General features: G+C 40.4%; 1 protein-coding gene across 1 annotated transcript in view; it reads left to right on the forward strand.

The window, feature by feature from the left end:
• The window catches only part of LOC127651859 (ubiquitin carboxyl-terminal hydrolase 34-like), a 68,544-nt gene extending 54,829 nt beyond the window's left edge, over window positions 1–13,715 (forward strand). The window contains exons 62-77 of the mRNA XM_052137895.1: window positions 10–114; window positions 1,324–1,471; window positions 1,635–1,939; window positions 3,833–4,162; window positions 5,156–5,313; window positions 5,558–5,636; window positions 5,722–5,848; window positions 8,815–8,922; window positions 9,040–9,144; window positions 9,334–9,458; window positions 9,544–9,667; window positions 9,747–9,826; window positions 9,921–10,061; window positions 11,476–11,622; window positions 11,721–11,877; window positions 12,022–13,715. Coding sequence (XP_051993855.1) covers window positions 10–114; window positions 1,324–1,471; window positions 1,635–1,939; window positions 3,833–4,162; window positions 5,156–5,313; window positions 5,558–5,636; window positions 5,722–5,848; window positions 8,815–8,922; window positions 9,040–9,144; window positions 9,334–9,458; window positions 9,544–9,667; window positions 9,747–9,826; window positions 9,921–10,061; window positions 11,476–11,622; window positions 11,721–11,877; window positions 12,022–12,695 — 2,913 coding nt within the window. The 3' untranslated portion in view covers window positions 12,696–13,715. The remainder of the gene's footprint in view (window positions 1–9; window positions 115–1,323; window positions 1,472–1,634; window positions 1,940–3,832; window positions 4,163–5,155; window positions 5,314–5,557; window positions 5,637–5,721; window positions 5,849–8,814; window positions 8,923–9,039; window positions 9,145–9,333; window positions 9,459–9,543; window positions 9,668–9,746; window positions 9,827–9,920; window positions 10,062–11,475; window positions 11,623–11,720; window positions 11,878–12,021) is intronic.
• Window positions 13,716–20,671: the final 6,956 nt, after the last annotated feature.

A 20,671-nucleotide genomic window follows, 5' to 3' on the forward strand; every position in this document is an offset into this window, starting at 1 on the left:
GTCTCCCAGGCAGCGAACCCGTTCTTCAAGCTGCTGACAATGCTGATGGAGTTTGCTGCGGGTCCTCCTGGAATGCCCTCGTTTGCTTCCTACATTCTGCAGAGGATCTGGGAGGTAAATCGGCTCATTTTCAATCTGAGTCTCTAATGCTGCCGCACTGATCTGACTCTGTGTTGTTAAATCAATCCTCACTGATCTGAGATTATAATGCTGCTTCAGTCACCATTCATCTGTTTTAGATTTCTTCCATCTGCAGCCTGTTTTTTTTATGATTGGCACTCTCATATTAAATAGATCGTTCACTCAGATTACATTCTGCCATCGTTTATTCACCCTTGTGTCATTCCAAACTCGCATAAGATCAAACCTTGTCGGTTCTTGCACGTTAAGTAACTAAATGTCATGACTCAAGAACCAATGACTTTTGATGTTATCAATTTCGCGGCCATATTGGATTCAGAGTTGTTTTCATAATTGATAGATTATTTGATTTGAGGGTTTTTTACATTTATTTTGCATGAGACTGCGTTTAAACAAGTGTCTGGTGTGTTTCATAACTCACGGGACTGATAATATATGCTTGTCATCTGAAGATTCAGCCAATGTTGTCCACTGGCTGCTCACAGGCATGATCCGCGCGACACAAAATCTGCTCTCTGCACACGGTTAAAAGGCATTTAATTTTGCTGTCGGTTAATTATGATCTGATGCATGAACTCGCTCCTTTATTGGACTTATTTAGTAACGCGGCATCAATTGTGATTAGACATACTGGGCTTATGGACGTCGCCATCTTTGATATTTACTTTAGTCACTGTCACTATAATTACAGCTGTTAGAATACGGCTTGACTTCGGTTGTTCGTTCATACAGACAGTTTTCGAACTGCTACTGTACACTGATATATGAACAGGCTGTTTCAAGACGCAAACCTGTAAATAGTAAATACAGTTGTCAATCCCAAACGTCGACTGTGTGAACGTAGCCTAATTTTCTCTCGCTCATCAGACGGACAGATCCCTCCCGGCTAAATAGGCGCTTCTCTCTCCCGCGAGCTGACATGGTTTCACCTTCAGTTCTCGCAGATTCAACTTGTAATCGCATTTTAGAGCTCTTTGTGTGCATTGAAGCGATTTTCCATATGTATGACCTCGTTACGTAGGCATAGGACATGGCGCGTATCGGATCCAGACGCTTGTAAAATAATAATAATAAAAAAATGTAAAAGCTTCCAGGCTCCACGATGTATCGTGCCACGATACACTAATATACCTCTACTGAGTTCTGAAACGATATAATCTGAAACTGTAATGTCTGTGTAAGGTGATCGAGTATAACCCATCTCAGTGTCTGGACTGGTTGGCGGTGCAGACTCCTCGAAATAAACTGGCTCACAGCTGGGTTCTGCAGAACATGGAGAACTGGGTGGAGAGATTTCTGCTGGCACACAACTACCCTCGTGTCCGCACATGTAAGGACACAATCTAAACATACCTTCTTTAACATATGAGGAGAAGCACAAACCAGGAAAGAAAATGATTTGAACAACGCCACACTTTAAAATGTATGAATGTAATTGCATTCGATAACAAAAAAATTTCCCAATTGGTTTGATTTTTTGTGATCTGTCCTAGCTGCGGCATATCTTCTGGTCTCTCTCATCCCGAGTAACTCGTTTCGTCAAATGTTTCGCTCCACGCGCTCTCTTCACATCCCGACACGAGACCTCCCGCTGAGTCCCGACACCACTGTTGTTCTGCACCAGGTGTATAACCTGCTGCTGGGTCTGCTGGGCCGTGCCAAACTCTACGTGGACGTGCCCGTGCACGGGACCACCAAACTGGTGCAGTACTTCAGCTTCATGACCTACTGCCTCATCTCCAAAACTGAGAAACTTATGTTCTCCAGCTACTTCATGGACCTCTGGAACCTCTTCCAGGTATGTCATACACACATGAAGAGACTGAATGTTGGAGTTATTGATATTGTCACTGGTGTTCCTTTAATTATGCAAGGTTGATTTTAAGCTTTATTCTGGATGAAGAATAAATAATGATGAATAAAGAGTGGATGATGAAAATCTAAAAGTTAAAGTACACTCAAAGAACATTACCTCCAGTGACTTATCCAGACTTGTTGTTGATACTGAGCATGTCAACGTGAGAGAGGAGATGAAAGTGTATCTTAGTTTAGATGCTCATGCTTGCTTAGGTCGGGAATATTGGATTGTTCCTGTTATAATCAATGAAGCTGTTAATGCTGTAAGCGTGTGTCTTCAGACAAGGTACGTTTTTAGTTTTTATTTTATTATTATTAATAAAATGACTTTGTTGGTGTGTCTCTTTCTTCTGCGCTAGCTTTTATACTTCTCCAGCTGCTGTTGACTATTTGCTTATGCTATTGGTGGAGAGGAGAGAATGGAGTAATACAGCCAATTCATGAAATGGGATTATTAGGAGGCCATGATTGGATAAGGGCCAATGGGGGATGTGGCCAAATTTGAGCATCCAACCACCGAACAACATGGTCCAAATATTAATAATGAAATTCGATTACAATTGTGTTAATGTTAGTCACGTTAATCATGTTAAAATCACTATGAATGAAGCACCTCCCGCTGTTGTTTTGAATTAGTCTGACAACTAACGGTCAAATTCATCACTTCCTTAAACCAACGAATCGTTCTTGAAGTGGTCCTAACTGTAGCTAAAAATATTTATATATATTTTTCATTAAATAATTAGAAAAACTGAGATATTTTTTTCCCCAGGAAACATCATGTGGAACAAACAGCCATTGTTGCAGAGTAGATTAAACATTTTCAATGCAAAAAGTTAAATATAGATGCCCCAATTTAGCAATACTTAGTAATAAACAGCCATGTTTACATTATAATTTAATTAATGCATGATAGGCTGATTAATCAAATGAATCGCATAAATAAATATTTGCCGAGAGAGCCCCTCAAATAGCAATAATTCTATATATATAATGATTAAATAATTATATTTAAATAATTTTAAATATAATACATAGTAAAAACAAATATATTAAAATGATTAAAATGCATTACATGATTGTGGCAGATGAATAAAGCATTGGTAAGACAGAAAGTTGCTTTAGAAGACAATATATTGTTTATTTCCATATTAACAAACAAAGGCCTATCATTGGCTCACAGTCCACAGCAATCTGTTTCGCAATTGAATTGTCAGTCTGTCTAAGGATGCATCAATGTACACCTACGTCAGCTGGTCCAGCTGTGTTTGAAGGCAAGAATGTGTAGTGTTGTTTGATCTCTGTATTGCTGCACGTTGCCTATACAGCTGGAGTTTCACTTACTGCCCCCTGCTGAAAACAGTTGGTACTTCAAGAGTGAATTGCTCCTATGGTGAAATATTCCTTATTACGAAGTTGGCATGATTGATTGCATTATTTTTAATATACTGAATTACACTGAATTAATGCATTAAATTGACAGCCCTAATTGTAACTAGAACTTTTTAAAGCATATAAAATGTCTCACAGAGACGTCCGTGAGCAATGCTGAGTTGAGATACCAACAAATATTTAAATCTGTGTTTTGAACCGATTCATTGGCATGGACAGTTTAAACTGATTCAAGGAAATTAAATTGAACTTCTAATTCTTAGTACCGTATTTGCGTACCATAACGCACCAATTAATGTGACCAACTGTGATATTCTTGTCCACCTTTTATGATGTATATTTCAGCATAACTTCTAACTGTCACGTCTTGTTTTATTTAATCACCTCTCAGCCGTTCTCTCTCTCTTTCTCTCTCTCTCTCTCTCTCTCACTGTGTTTTCAGCCCAAGTTATCAGAGCCAGCGATTGCCACGAATCACAACAAACAGGCTCTTCTGTCTTTTTGGTATAACGTGTGTGTGGACTGCAGCGAGAACGTCCGTCTCATCGTTCAAAACCCCGTGGTCACTAAAAACATCGCATTCAACTACATCCTGGCGGATCATGACGATCAGGAGGTGGTGCTGTTCAACCGCGGGATGCTGCCGGCGTATTATGCAATACTGCGCATGTGCTGCGAGCAGTCGCCTGCCTTCACCCGGCAGCTGGCATCTCACCAGAACATCCAGTGGGCCTTCAAAAACCTCACGCCCCATGCCAGCCAGTACCCAGGGGTGGGTACTCCTATGTCTCCCTGTTGCAAATAGCGCACATATTGGGGTCACAGTACTTTTCAAAGTACAGATCCAATTAGAATTTGAGATATTGTAAATAAACCATTACCTAGCATAAAATAACTTGTTTTTAAGACATCAAATGTTTGCAGAACTTCTTAAAACTGAGATTTTTTGTTATTTTATTTTTGTTACAATTATTATCATACAACAGCATCATCTTTTTGGCATTATATTTTGAATTAATATTCTGCTAGTTGTAGAAAAAAAAACGATTTTAATAACCAAAAGCCCAAATTTTGAATGCAACCCTGTTACCATATGATTGTCCCAAAACTTTACATAAAATTGTGATAACTAGGAAGCTCAAACTTTCAAAAATACCCAAGATATTTTAAGAAAAATGACTAAAAGTAAATTTTATTTAGTTTATATTTACTTTTTTTGTTACTACAAATCAACATTTGCTTCCAAATTAGCTTTCTCCCATTAAGGGTAATTTAGGCTAAATCTGCAACCCTGTTGGCCAAGAATTTTTTACTATATTTTTACTATTATTTTAAACGTTTTCTTTTGACCTGGAACAGGTATAGAAAGTTGTGACTTGATCAAGACCATCAAAACAAATCAAATATAAATCTAATTAACTTTTGTATATAATTAAGTGTTAAGAATTTCAATGGGTCAATTTTGACCCATATTGGAAGAACCATTTTTGACATTTCACTTTCGGACTTTCTGGATGTTTTACAGTTTTAAATAATGTTTTTTAAAGATAAGAATGAAATTTGACCCAAAAAATATTTAACATTTTCTTAGATTCTTGCATTCAAGAATTTATGCATTTTGAATGTTTTTCAATATGGGTCAAAATGACCCGAAGGACAAAAAGGAGGGTGCAGATTCTTAAACTATAGGAGATGTAATGTTTATTGCTAGAAAAAGCAGTTAACACAACATGTGCCTTATTTACCTCTCTCTTTGTGTCTGTAGGCGGTGGAGGAGTTGTTTAACCTGATGCAGTTGTTTGTGGCTCAGAGGCCTGATATGAGAGAGGAAGAACTGGAGGACGTGAAACAGTTCAAGAAAACCACCATCAGCTGTTACCTGCGCTGTCTGGACGGACGCTCCTGTTGGACCACACTCATCAGGTACACCTCACATTTAGGTCTGGCTTCACTCTTGTATAGAGCGCCCACTATTCACGTCCCAATCAATTCCTGAAGGATATGAATAGAATCACTTCCCACCCTTTTTTTCTCATTAAATATTTTAGCCCAGAAATACACCACATTAAAAGGTAAAACGGGTCTTAAATCTCATTTCATGTTCATTTTAAAGGGATAGTTCACCCTCAAAAAAAAGCTATTTTCTTTTATGCTAAATCTCTGGTAGTGCCTTCCGGATACTGCTGGAGAATGATGAAGATCGGCTGCTGGTGGTGTTTAACAGAGGCCTCATCCTCATGACTGAGGTATTCATACACATTCAGTCTCTTGTGATTAAACTGTTTATTGTCTTTGAATGTAATGATTGATTAAATGCGTCTGTGTCTGCAGTCGTTCAACACCCTTCACATGATGTACCATGAGGCCACAGCGTGTCATGTGACAGGAGATCTAGTGGAGCTGCTCTCCATCTTCCTGTCGGTTTTGAAGGCAACACGGCCCTACATGCAGCGCAAAGGTATTACATTATTCACAATCCACCACACCGCAAAACAGTTACCTCATTACCCTTAATGCACCCTAACATCTTATACACTCACCTAAAGGATTATTAGGAACACCTGTTCAATTTCTCATTAATGCAATTATCTAATCAACCAATCACATGGCAGTTGCTTCAATGCATTTATGGGTGTGGTCCTGGTCAAGACAATCTCCTGAACTCCAAACTGAATGTCAGAATGGGAAAGAAAGGTGATTTAAGCAATTTTGAGCGTGGCATGGTTGTTGGTGCCAGACGGGCCGGTCTGAGTATTTCACAATCTGCTCAGTTACTGGGATTTTCACGCACAACCATTTCTAGGGTTTATAAAGAATGGTGTGAAAAGGGAAAAACATCCAGTATGCGGCAGTCCTGTGGGCTGAAAATGCCTTGTTGATGCTAGAGGTCAGAGGAGAATGGGCCGACTGATTCAAGCTGATAGAAGAGCAACTGTGCCTGAAATAACCACTCGTTACAACCGAGGTATGCAGCAAAGCATTTGTGAAGCCACAACACGCACAACCTTGAGGCGGATGGGCTACAACAGCAGAAGACCCCACCGGGTACCACTCATCTCCACTACAAATAGGAAAAAGAGGCTACAATTTGCAAGAGCTCACCAAAATTGGACAGTTGAAGACTGGAAAAATGTTGCCTGGTCTGATGAGTCTCGATTTCTGTTGAGACATTCAGCTGGTAGAGTCAGAATTTGGCATAAACAGAATGAGAACATGGATCCATCATGCCTTGTTACCACTGTGCAGGCTGGTGGTGGTGGTGTAATGGTGTGGGGGATGTTTTCTTGGCACAGTTTAGGCCCCTTAGTGCCAATTGGGCATCGTTTAAATGCCACGGCCTACCTGAGCATTGTTTCTGACCATGTCCATCCCTTTATGGCCACCATGTACCCATCCTCTGATGGCTACTTCCAGCAGGATAATGCACCATGTCACAAAGCTCGAATCATTTCAAATTGATTTCTTGAACATGACAATGAGTTCACTGTACTAAAATGGCCCCCACAGTCACCAGATCTCAACCCAATAGAGCATCTTTGGGATGTGGTGGAACGGGAGCTTCGTGCCCTGGATGTGCATCCCACAAATCTCCATCAACTGCAAGATGCTATCCTATCAATATGGGCCAACATTTCTAAAGAATGCTTTCAGCACCTTGTTGAATCAATGCCACGTAGAATTAAGGCAGTTCTGAAGGCGAAAGGGGGTCAAACACAGTATTAGTATGGTGTTCCTAATAATCCTTTAGGTGAGTGTATAAGGGTACTGCACTTGACTACAGAAGCGATCCAATCAATTTTGGAAGAGAACAGACCCTTTAATTTTTTCATATTTTGTTGTTGCAGCCTTATGCTAAAATGCTTTAAATCATGTTTTATTCACATCAATCTACACTCCATAATGACAATGCAAAAAACTGATTTTTGATTACTGAAAATGTTATTAAAAGAAAAAACTGGAATATCACATTGACATAAGTATTCAGACCCTTAACTCAGTACTTGGTTGAAGCACCTTTGGCTGCGATTACAGCCTCAAGTCTTTTTGGGTATGATGCGACAAACTTTGCACACCTGGATTTGGGGATTTTCTGCCATTCTTCTCTTCAGATCCTCTCAAGCTCTGTCAGGTTGGATGGGGACCATCGGTGGACAGCCATTTTCAGATCTCTCCAGAGATGTTCGATTGGGTTCAAGTCCGGGCTTGAGTGGCTGGGCCACTCAAGGACATTCACAGAGTTGTCCCGTAGTCACTCTTGCATTGTCTTGGCTGTGTGCTTAGGGTCATTGTCCCATTGGAAAGTGAACCTTCGGCCCAGTCTGAGGTCCTGAGCACTCTGGACCAGGTTTTCATTAATGATATCTCTGTATTTTGCTATGTTCAGCTTTCCTTCATCCCTGACCAGTCCCCAGTCCCTGCTGCTGAAACACACCTCCACAGCATGATGCTGCCACCACCATGCTTCACCGTTGGGATGGTACTGCACAGGTGATGAGCGGTGCCTGATTTCCTCCAGACATGACGCTTAAAACTGAGGCCAAACAGTTCAATCTTCATTTCATCAGACCAGAGAATCTCGTTTCTCACAGTCTAAGAGTCCTTTAGATGCTTTCATGTGTCTTGCACTGAGGAGAGGCGTCCGTCTGGCCACTCTGCCATAAAGTCCAGATCGGTGGAGTGTTGCAGTAATGGTCGTCCTTCTGCAAGTTTCTCCCATCTCCACACATGATCTCTGGAGTGACAGAGTGACCATTGGGTACTTGTTCACCTCTCTTATCAAAGGCTCTTCTCTCCTGATTGCTCAGTTTGGCCGGGTGTCCAGCTCTAGGAAGAGTCCTGGTTGTTCCAAACTTCTTCCTTTTAAGAATTAGGGAGGCCACTGTGCTCTTGGGACCCTTCAGTGCAGCTGAAATGTTTCTGTACCCTTCCCCAGATCTGTCTCGATACAATCACGTCTCTGAGCTCTGCAGGCAGTTCCTTTGACCTCATGGCTTGTTTTTTGCTCTGATATGCATTTTCAGCTGTGAGACCTTTTATAGACAGGTGTGTGCCTTTCCAAATCATGTCCAATCAATTGAATTGGCCACAGGTGGACTCTAGTCAAAATGTAGAAACATCTCAAAGATGATCCGGAATAATGGGATGTAACTGAGCTAAATTTCACGCAGTCTCTCGGCACGATTATGATTTCAAGCTTGATTACACTTCCTAGTGCTTGACACATGCGCAGAGCGCTAGATGTCCCTATAGGAACGTTAATTATTAAATAACTGTCTGATCCTGAACCTTTGTTGAACCCGGAACATTCCTTTAATGTACAAGAGATTTGATGCTTATCATTTTATCAATTCAAACCTGCTTTGGTCACTGTTTTACACCAACTCCAAAATCTTCAGTAGCTGTCGATATGATTTCTCTGTGTAGATGTGAAGCAAGCTCTGATCCAGTGGCAGGAAAGGATTGATTTTGCTCATAAGCTGCTAACTCTCCTCAACTCGTACAGTCCACCGGAGCTGAGGAACGCCTGTCTGGGTGAGTTGCCTTTACAATACAAGACTCAAAGTACAAAAACGGCAGTACACTCCATACCATAGTTTAAAGGAAACTAGCATCTTAAATCAATGTTTGTGTGACCGTTCTCGTCCTCAGATGTGCTGAAGGAGCTGGTGCTGTTGAGTCCTCATGACTTCCTGCACACACTGGTGCCCTTCCTGCAACACAACCACTGTACCTATCACCATAGCAACATCCCAAGTGAGTCAAACCATAACACACACAGCCATAATAATCAATATCATGACTTCATGCCAGTTAAGGTGGGCAGAGAAGAGTGGTGAATCTTGTTTTTTTTATTATTATTCTGTTGTTTCTCACTGTAATATCACTTTAGTGTATGTTTTTAGCATTGTTGCATGACACTTTTTGTTTTCTTTGTGTTTGTAGTGTCGTTTGGGCCGTATCTGCCCTGTAGAGAAAACATCAAACTGATGGGAGGAAAGAACAATATTCGGCCACCCAGACCTGAACTCAACATGTGCCTGCTGCCGTCAATGGTGGAGACCAGCAAGGTGTGTATGACCGGGAATTCGGCTCAAGGAAAATCATTTTTCACTGTCTGCTTTTGTTCATGCGTGTCTTTTGCGTTTCCCGTAGGGTAAAGATGAGGTTTATGACAGGATGCTGTTGGACTACTTCCTGTCATATCATCAGTTCATTCACCTGCTCTGTCGAGTCGCCATCAACTGCGAGAAATTCACAGAGACTCTCGTCAAACTTAGTAAGAGCCCATTCGGTCTCTGTGTGCGTGCGTGCGTCGTGCGTGCGTGCGCTGATGTTTTATATTAATGTGTATACAGGTGTGTTGATCGCATATGAAGGACTTCCTCTGCACTTGGCTCTCTTTCCAAAATTATGGACAGAACTTGCTCAATCTCAGGTATGATATTTTGTCATATACATATTGAAAATAGTCTCTCTCACACACGCGCACACAAACTCTTATAGTCTTGCTTCTCTCTCTTGTGTGTCAGTGTGCGATGGCTCAGTCGTGTGTGAAGCTGTTGTGTGAGGATCCGGCATTCGGAGAATACATGAAGTGTATCCTGATGGATGAGAGGACTTTCCTCAACAACAACATCGCCTACTCTTTCCTCACCTGCTTCTTAAACAAGGTGAAGAGACAGAAGTCAGGACGGAAGTTGATGAGCTCCAGAAATTACATAAAGCACCATCAAATTAAAGTTGTGCATATGTTGTATTCGCTTAATTCTTGTCATATAATGTCTTTGAGGAACAGACCCAAATTCAAGCTGTCAAATCTCTGCAAACTTTAAATGTAAAGACTTGAATGTATGTGTCTGACCTCTCTTTTTATTTTTGTTAATGAATATGTTTTCATTTAGTTTTGCGTTATTAAATGTTAAAATGTTTTTCATTTTTATTTCTGTTTTAGATACCTAAAATGTTTTCATTCGGTTTTTATTTAGGGCCCAAGCACTGAAAGTGCTGCTGCTTGTTATTATTCTTTTCAAGATTTTCGGTACTTTTGAGGTTCATAACATTTGTGAAAACTCTGCAGCATGTATGAGTGCAGTTTTCACTCGAATCAGAGTCGCCGGCCATTAGGGCTGGGCAAAGGTGCAGGTGGGGCCATGTAGCGCCACCTAGAAGACATGTTCAGTGGCTCCTGTACATATATAGATCTCATCAAGCCAGACAACTATAAGCTTCGTCCGACATGAAGTCGGCCATTTTGGATTATTAAAAAAAAATGCATGCTGTGGAATTTGAAATACTCCTAGGGATTTCATGTTATAGGTACCAAATATGGGCGACATCATGCCAAGACATTGACGATGCTAAATGCAGCGCCCCCTTTAAAGTAGGGGTGTAAGATGGCCTCTGTAGCACACCCATTTTCACCCACAGTCACCAAATTTGGTACATATATAGTTCTTTTCAAGACAGTCAACTTTCATAATAATAGTCATTAGGTCCACCCAACAGGAAGTCGGCCATTTTGGATTTTTTTTAATATTGCAGTCTCTGAACATTTAAATACTCCTAGGTGATTCATGAGACTGTCACTACATATAGACAACATTATGCCAAGACATTGAAGATGCTAAATTGTGAACAGATTTTCAAACGTTGTTGTCATGACGAGACATTAATGGGGAAAAATGGGAAACAGGAAGTGTATCATATCTTCTGTGTATAATGTGTGATTTATATCAAAATGTAGATATAGGTTTAGTCTTGGGGGCTAATCACATGGATTTGAATATTTTGGGTCAACGGTTATAGTGCCACCACCTGGCAGCAGGAAGTGTGGCATTTACAACAGACTTTAAAATAGTCTGAATGCATGTGTCCACCATGCATTGTTTTCCTATATGGACCAGTTGCGCTTGGGCCCGTCATCACTGCTTGCAGCTATATTTTATGTTTAATTTTTATTGGAGTTAATGACATTTTTTCATTTAGTTTTCATTTTTAAGTTCAGGAAATCTGTTCATTTAGTTTTTGTTTTAGCTTTCATTAACCATAAAAACACTGGTGTGTGTGTGTGTGCCATTCGTTTAGGTGCCGGTGCAAGTGTTGTCAGGGCAGAGCTGTTCGAATCTCATCAATGTGTTGGTAACCAACCTACTGAACGAGTACCACAGTCTGCAGCCTGAACTGACCAATCAGAGAGCAGAGATCAGCAAGACCAGCAGCCTCCTCAATGCAGTCCGTACATCCACCTCCTCACATCATATCCACACTCCAGCTATCCATCACTCTTTATTTAACTCTTTGTTTCTCGCTCTTCTTTCGGTGTTTTACAGGATCTGCAGGCGCTGGTGTTGATAGTGTCGGTTTACGCTCCTCAGCAGTTAGACCCGGCTTTGGGTCCGGCTTTACAGGAGCTGTTGTCTAAATGCAGACTGTGCCTTCAGCATCACACCACATTAGAGATGGAGGCCAAGGAACGCAAGGTCAAAGGTATCAATCTCAGACACTTGTAAATGCTAAACTCACTGTATTATAAAATAGATAGTTCTGGCTCTATTATCTGATTGGATGAACATCTAAGAATGAATTTACATCTAAGAATGCTTTAATAATATTTCTCTGTGTCTCTGTCAGTGGAAGAGGAGGGTGTCACTCCAGTGAAGCGCAGGCGAGTGAGCAGCAGTGCTGACGATCGGCCAGCAGAGGTCAGCAGCAGCACCTTTTGCCCTCCCTCTACCACCTCATTGGCTCCCTGCTCGGAGCAGAAGGCGGAGCCAGGCGAGGCGTTAACGCCCACCAGCACTTCAGACACTGAAACCCGAGACTCCTCCCTCATCGACCCGGGAACCGAGAACGACCCACCCACTCCCGACAGCGCATCGCTCGAGGAGAAGAAAATGGACGCGTCATCATCGTCATCGTCTTCATCATCATCATCATCATCATCATCCCTTCATGAAGCATTTAGTCGGACAGATGAAGCTCCACCCCAGATAGCAGGAAGAGAGGAGGAAGATGGAAGTAAAGAACCACAAGAGCAGGAAGTAGAGCCAGAAAGAGAGGAAGTCCCCTCCACTTCCTCTGCCGACCCATCGCTTCTCTCCAGTCTGTCGGATGCAGCCGAGGTGCGGAGCTGCTCACTCCAGGAGGCGGAGTCATACGGCCATGCCCTCTCACAGGGCATTTTAAATCCAGCAGGGCCACAACAGGACGCTTTGGAAATACTCTGTCGCACAGTCGAGGCCACGATCGCGGTGGTTGCCAAACTTTCGAACGGGAAAGAGGGGTCGCGCCCGCCGCCTTTGTGACATTACTGTCATGTCCTTTTTCTTATCCTTTTTCCGTGCACCACGCTTTTCAGTTTTGAGTCCGATTTGATTCAGATTTCAGATATGTTTTTATTTTTTGCCCTTTGCACGCTTGCATCATTTGTTTCACGTTTCCGTGGCGCTCTGGATATACATGTGGTTACCATGGTAACAGACATTTCAGTTGGCAGGGGAAATCAATTACACATTATCTCAAAATAAAGGAAAAATAACCAATATTAGCTGATACCTATTTTTCGCAAAGGGCAATTTCTTTTTTTTTAAAAAAAGCTTAATTTTGTTTGGTTTATTTGCTTTTGAAGATGTTTGATTTTTGAGGCTGCAGTGAAACAGGGAAAAGGTTTACAACGTTTTAGTCCCATCAGTGCAAAGTTTAATTTGCGTTTTTACGTGTATTATTATTATTATTGTTATTATTATTATTATTATTATGATGTTTGTCTCCTGTGCCAGTTTTGTACTTAAAGATGCGGGGCTGAAAATGGCCTTGCTGTGTTTTTGTTGCTTTGTGGTGGATATGAAAAACTATGTTTACTTGTACATTGAAAAGAAGAACGAACCACAAGAACCTTGATTCTGTAGAGAATCTTCTAGTTGTTGCCTGGCTTTGTAAATGAGATGGTTTCACATATATACATATACATATTCCTGTAAGATATATGTATACAGTATATAACCATTGAAGCAGATTATACTGTATATATAAATCTACTGTATATATACCCACATTGTGTATATAGAATCTTAATGGTGCTTTTTCTTTCAGGCTCAGAACATTTGTGGCCTGAATTATTGCACATTTGTTGGAACAGCTCTCTATTTTATTTACCGAAATACATTCCATAATCTATTGGATGTCATTCTTGCATTCTCTGTATTAGATTTTTTTTCTCAGTCTTTCTGTTTTGATTTTATTTTAATATAGGATATAACTTAATAAAATTTTAATATGATTTAATTATGAACAGAGTGAAAAAGCAGGCGTATTGGTTTTGATTTTGTGTGTGTGTGTGTTTTGGGTGTATCTCTGGTGATTGGAAACATGGGAATACTAGCGTTCTGCTTACTACATACTGTGTAGTATAGAATATATACTGGCTACTATTAGGGTAGACTACTATTATACTACTAAATAATGCCAGTTTTGGTATTTTGGAATTCAGTACTTTGATTATGCAGTTAAAATAGTCATTTAAACATGCTGCATACTGCAGAAGTGGTATGAATGGTATGCTATTCTGAAAATATCCCTGGAAAACACCAAAACAAAAAGCATTACGTGAAGCGGTATGCTGTACTGTGTATGTGGCAATAAAGTTTCATAAAGTAGTTACATTGTCACATGATCACGATTAAGTCAAACTGCCATCTGGTTATCGTGAAAATAAAAATGGTCTTTTAACATTTTTAATCAAACTTTGTATGAAAAGGTGTTTATTTTTGGCAGTTTGATTAAGTCACACTGGATATGTTGCACATTTGGTATCTAGTAGGCTTGAGGATTCCTTCAAAACTCATTTTTGCACGCTGCAAACAGTAAAGGTGCCGTGGATCGTGCATGGATAAACATAGCCAATAAAAATGCACCGGTTTAAAAAGTCACGTCTTCCATCTACTGATTAATTCTTTGAACACTTAATCACATTACTAAGTACTTTTACGTTACTTTCTAAAACACATTTCACAAAAGTTGTTTTTTTTCCCGCTCAATGAATTCCAAATTGTCTCTATTTCCTCCTCGTTCACGGTCATGCTCTCAGCGAAACATAATTCTCCCTGACAAGGACTTGTTAGCGGGCAAACAGACATACAAACATTATTCAAGTTTTAAATGTATTCAACATAATATTTTAGAAATTTGTGTAACTGAAATACTTAAAATTAATTAACACAGTAAATCGATAACTAATATGATTACAAGAATTTGTAATGTAACATGTTGCACTACTTTCTAATTTAAAGTAATCCGATTAAAGTATCTAAATACTTTGTAATCAGATTACACTCAACACTGCATGTCTGGCATTGGCATGTCAAACATGCGGGTTAAGAAGCATTTTTAAAAAGTTGCACATTTGAATTATTTTCATGGTTATTTACATCATCTAAGATACAAATTAAATGCAGAACAGTTAAAGTGCGAAATATGAAATGTTATTTGGAAACACAAAATATCCAAAGATGACATTTGGGAATTAAGGAGAAAAGAAAGGCAGTTGCATGGACTGTGTTCATATATTTAAATATATCAGTAAGTATTGTCTAAAAGTGTCTTTATATATTCTTGAAGGGATGTGAGCTTATATGATCCTTTGATTCCACCAAGAGGTGTTTTCAGAAGCTTGAGATGCTGTTTTCATTTTGGTCATGTGGGTGTTCTTTCTCTGAATCACGTCTGTGATCAACCTTTGAAAAACACACATCACGGTACGTTCAGATATAATAAAATACAATCAATAAAATGTTGCCAGACTTTTACGTTATTTAAGGGTTACACAGAATATGAAAGTCATACAGTTAATGAATGAAAGTTAATGAACAGAATTTTCATTTTTGGGTGAACTATCCCTTTGAAGTTTGGTTAAGGTCATGTGATTTTAGTACCTCTTTGGTTGTGGTGGGTTCCTGTTGGAGTGAGAAAAAACATTGAGTTGAACATCTCAAAACTGATTAAGATAATACACATTTTGCAATTGAACAAATGTTCAGTTTAACAATATTTTGTCACTTACAATGTTGAAACCGTCTTCTTTGCCAATTTGGAAGCTCACTTTGTCCGAATACGTGTCCTTGCTCGTTTTCTTAAACCTGAAACAGCAACAAAGTGTATTAAATTAGTTTATCGTCCCACAAAACTTGTCCAAGCATGCTCATTGTGTTGTGGCTTAATTTAGTTGTGTTCAGCTCTTTGCTTTGCTAATTGTGTTGAGTTGCGCACGCCTGGGCCACCGTAGAGTGAGACTTGATGTTATAAATTTGTGCTCTTCAGAGGCAGAGCATTCAATGACAATTTCATAAAAGATTACAAAGACAAACATGCACAATAAGACCTGGAACGTGCATTTAAAAAAGTAAATGGGACAACTTTTGGTTTCATGTTGACTTTGAGATCATTTCTAATCGTTGTTGGTGTAAATTTGTTTTCCTGCCAAGTTTTCAGATTTTCAAGACAGTAGGCCAGTACTAAGTTAAGGCTACTCAGTGTCTCAAAACACCAGCCTAGTCAATAAAAGTTGTGCCACAATAAATAACTTACCGGATCACAAAGACTGTCGTTAGCACTATAAGCCCCACAAGGCTCACTCCCAGCAGAATGCCGAGTGCAATGACGACTGCTTGATTGGCATCTCCAGAATCGGCAATGTCTTGAGAACTTTCCTCCACTGAGATTTCCAGACCAGTGCCGAACACACTCTCCAGTTCATCTGTTACAGCATTCTGCTCACGTTGCAATTTCCTGTGGAAGTCAACATCCGTCAGATCCTAGCCTCCTAAAAACTCCCATTCTGCAAGATATACACTTGCAATGGAAGTCTAGAAGGCAATAAAGCTAGTATTCATTCTTTATTACAAAAACGTATTTTGAGCGGTGAAGTCTGAATCGTCCGTTTGAAGCGTAGGAACATCTGGAAATGAGGTTCAGACATGTTCTTTCCATGTTCCATCCTGGTATCCTTGCATGAACGCATGAAAGTAACCAGGATTGCTCCTAGTTGTACAGATACGGTATAACTAGGAGGATTGGTAACAAGGGGGGCATTGCCCCAACAGATTTCAATTGTCCAGTCGGACAAGGCGAGAACCACCCCCAAATTACTCTTGCAGTGCACAGACATTAAGTTGACAATAACCCAGACTACGGCATTTTCACATTTTCTGGTAGACGCTTCCACTCAAGATTAATCTAAATAGCAAACGGTTAGGAATGTATCTTACTCTTTGACTTCTGTGGCAGAGATCACGGTCCCGCTTGTGCTGATAGCGATAAATGTGATGTATGTCTTGGTTGTGGTTTCTCTGAGAGTGGAGCGCATCTCATTTCCATTATCAGCTCTCACACTGAGGATGCTCACAGTCCAGTCTAGAGCTTTCGTCAGAGAACTGAGAGAAACATATATCAGCAGATATTGTGGAAAATGCACCATTGATTCATAGAAATAGCTCTTAAGGCATGTACCATGGTAATGCCCTGGTTTATTTGGGCATGTACCACTGTTGTACCATGGTATACCCTTAAGTAACTTGAAGTACCATGTAAATACCATTGTACTTGAATATGGTAATCATAAAGTGCAGTGTTACTCACTCTTGTATCTCTGGTATTTTCTTCTCCACGGTGAAGACTGGTTGGTTTATTGAGATGACCACGACGTTGTCAGTTGCACTTGGTTTCACGACCACCTAAAGGGGGGGTCAAACATATTGGTGCTTGGACTCAAAGAACATTCCTGTTTCAATTTTAATGCCACACATACAAGGTTAGTGATTTTATCACAATAGAACTAAATTTTGGGGCGGCTGTGGCTCAGGTGGTAGAGTGGGTCGGCCACTAATCGCAGGGTTGGTGGTTCAAATCCCGGTCCACACGACTCCACATGCCGAAGTGTCCTTGGGCAAGACACTGAACCCCAAGTTGCTCCCAATGACAGGCTAGCACCTTGCATGCAGCTCTGCAGCCATTGGTGTATGAGTGTATGAGTGTATGAGTGTGTGTGTGTGTATGAATGTGTGTGTGAATGGGTGAACGAGTCACAGTGTAAAGCGCTTTGAATACTGTTAAGGTTAAAAAGGTGCTATATAATGCAGACCATTTAATGTTAACACGAATGATGTTTACGTCTTGTGGCTATACATTCAAAAAAGTTTATTGACTGCAATGTAATGCCTTCGAATCATTCATTTAATTCCTCTCTCCATCTCTGCTCACCTGTACTGTTGTAGTTGTTGACAATCCGTGTTTATCGGTGGCTTTAACCTCACAGGTCTGAGACCCTTCAAAATTGGTTGCATCCAACACATAGATCTGACCAGTTGCACCGTCTATGTCCAGCAGTGAGGTCGATTTCAGCAAGGTGTACTGCAGTTCTGAGCTCTCCTCGACATCTGGGTCTGATGCCTGCGGGACGTACAAATAATATAACCATTTTAAACCTCTAAACTATTCGGTTCTTGGTCAAGTATTCTAAATAGGCAAATTCACTCTTTACGAGGAATGTGTTGCTAGCCCTCCTATGAAAAGCACCAGGCCTCACTGAGATATACAAACCTGTACTTTCACTATAGGGAATTTATATGGAGAGATCTTGAAGATTTCTGCCTTGTAGTTTTCAGCATCAAAAACAGGAGCCTCATTCACGTTCTGAACCTGAACGCTGACCTAAACATTAAAAGGGAGAATGTAAAATGGCAATTTAAATAAACCTTGAATGGGCATTCTCTTAAGAAACCTTGGCTTTAAAAAGTGCTTAAAGAGCAGGGATTAGGGTCGAAAATGTATTCTGTGCAAGTATGTGAATGCAAATCCTTCTAGTTATGCAAACTCGCATTTTGTGTACTGAAATGTGTCCATATTCAATTTATAACGAGTATGCATTGCATTCTCAGCGTTGCCACAAGGGGTGCTATAACGTAATAACTATAACTCCCCCTTTGGTACTGAGTATTTTTATTGCCAGACTGGCACAAGAACGCATGCTAAGTATCTACGGGATGGTACGCTTTTAATGTGTTGGCTAGGACTTTACATTTGCAGTATGTTTCTGACTTTAGTACATTTGAAAACCAATCAATGATGTGTTGTGTCTTAATAATACCGTTGCCTCAGCAGTATTTGGTGGAGTTCTAGAGTCTTCAGCCTCCACCTTGATGATGTACCACTCTTGTTCCTCCTTGTCCAGTGGAATAAGAGCTTTAATGGTCCCATTCGCATCCACAGAGAAGATGTCCTTGTGTGACTTCATATTATAGCTGACTGTAACCAGTGAATCTCCTGCTGATGCTTTGACCACGTCCAATACAGTGGCCTCCGGTTCATTCTCTTTTATGAAGAAGTCATAGGAGGAGTTGACAAAAGCCACACCCTCACTGACAGAGACAAGTCTGATGTAGATCAAGACTTCCGCTACAAAGAGACGGAAGAACACGTTAGTCAGATCGTATTGGAATACTGAGGGCAGAATACACTAAGAATAAATTGTGGCCAACTGCTAGCGCTGTGTGTTAGCACGCATTGTCTGCATTGTGGAGGGAATTGCTATTTACTTGGACTGCATTACTGTACAATGAATTTGATTTCGGAAACCATGACCGGACTCTGAGTCTGAAATCCTCATTGGTCAACAGGTTCCTAGATCCAAGAACATTTTTTTGCACAATGGCACATTACTTAACAGATCAAAATATTGATCTGCAATATGCAGCAGACAGTCAGTGAACTGTCTGTAGGCTTGCTGTCTGCAACTAAGACTATGTAGATCAGAGCACAGCAGAGACATCCGTGTCACTAAGGCAGAAGAACAGTTTGTGTGTTTGAAGTACAAACCTGTAGCAGATATTGGTGGTGTTCCTTGATCTGTTGCTTTAGCAGTTAGGTTTAGCAGTGTGTCCTCTGTGACATCATTAAGCTCAGAGGCTAAAGTGATGTCTCCTGTCTCAGGATCAAGAGTGACCATGGGCGAGTCTTCCAAGAAACTACAGACATACAAGTTTCATGTTGTATCAAGGATCTGTCTTAAAAAGGTTTCTGGAAAGTCTGTTCATAGCTTTGCCTCCATACTACTGATTCTCAAGAGCAGAATGTTGAATGTTGCATGTATGGTTTGAATTCTTGTAAACTTTGCTGAAAGTCTGGAGCTGACCTGAAGGTAATGAGTGAGTTGTTTCCAGCATCATTATCAGTGGCAGAGAGCGTCAACAGCAGGTCTCCAGGCTTGGCGTCTTTAACCAGGATGCTGTGGCTGTAAGCATCGGAACTGAACACAGGAGGGTTGTCATTGACATCTGTGATATTGACCCGCACTGTGGTGATGTTCTGCCAAAAATGAACCAAACAATCATTTTGTGGGTACAGTATATTGCCCACATATGACATGTCTAGTATCTGGCCTAACGTCTGGTATTACAAGTATTTAATTGATAAGGAATGTTCTAGTCTTGCCTAGGTAGACTTTTGCCAATCGACATAAGAGTCTGGTACACATAGTAGCTTCTTCTGGCCAAGAACTGCCCCCCTTAGACGAGAAGAGACCATCTGACCAACATGCAGAAATTATCAACTTGAGTTTGCCTTTTTATGTGTCCTTTAGGGATGGATACATTTGAAATCAGATATAAACTTGGAGCAAAGGTGTGCCTAAGCATATATAATTGACTTGCTACTTAGTGCCTCTAAGTACCCTAACATGATCACAAAGGAAATCGACATGTTGCTACCGAATGTTCCGGTACCCTCACTTCAACCCTATATTTGACCTTATTGATTTTCTGAAAAGCTCCATCTCCCATCAGACATTTTACATTCATTTAAATGTTTACCTTTTCCTCTTTGCTACTGATAGCTCATTATATGAGAAGCCTCAGACCAGGAAGTAATTGTGTACACGTAATGAATGACAAGTGCGATTCTGAGGTTGAGATTACAGATGACATTATTACTCCACTGACGGGTAAGGATTGGGCTAGGGTGTGTATGGTTAATAAAATATGCATTCCAGTTGACTGTATAACATCATTAACAACTAAAAACATCTTTCTTTTGGCACCATACTCTCTACATATCACCTGGATACTGGAACTCACATGTGCACATACGTTCAACAACACTTCCAACTTCGGGCACTGAGGGCAGTTCAAATTTCGGTAAACAAAGACCGATTTCAGCTGAAGAACTTTCAATGTACTGTCGAGAATCCACAGTGACCTCGTTTACACCTTGTATTAAGATGCACATCAGGTGA

Source organism: Xyrauchen texanus, chromosome 11 (assembly GCF_025860055.1).
Source record: "Xyrauchen texanus isolate HMW12.3.18 chromosome 11, RBS_HiC_50CHRs, whole genome shotgun sequence".
NCBI classification, from domain to species: domain Eukaryota; kingdom Metazoa; phylum Chordata; class Actinopteri; order Cypriniformes; family Catostomidae; genus Xyrauchen; species Xyrauchen texanus.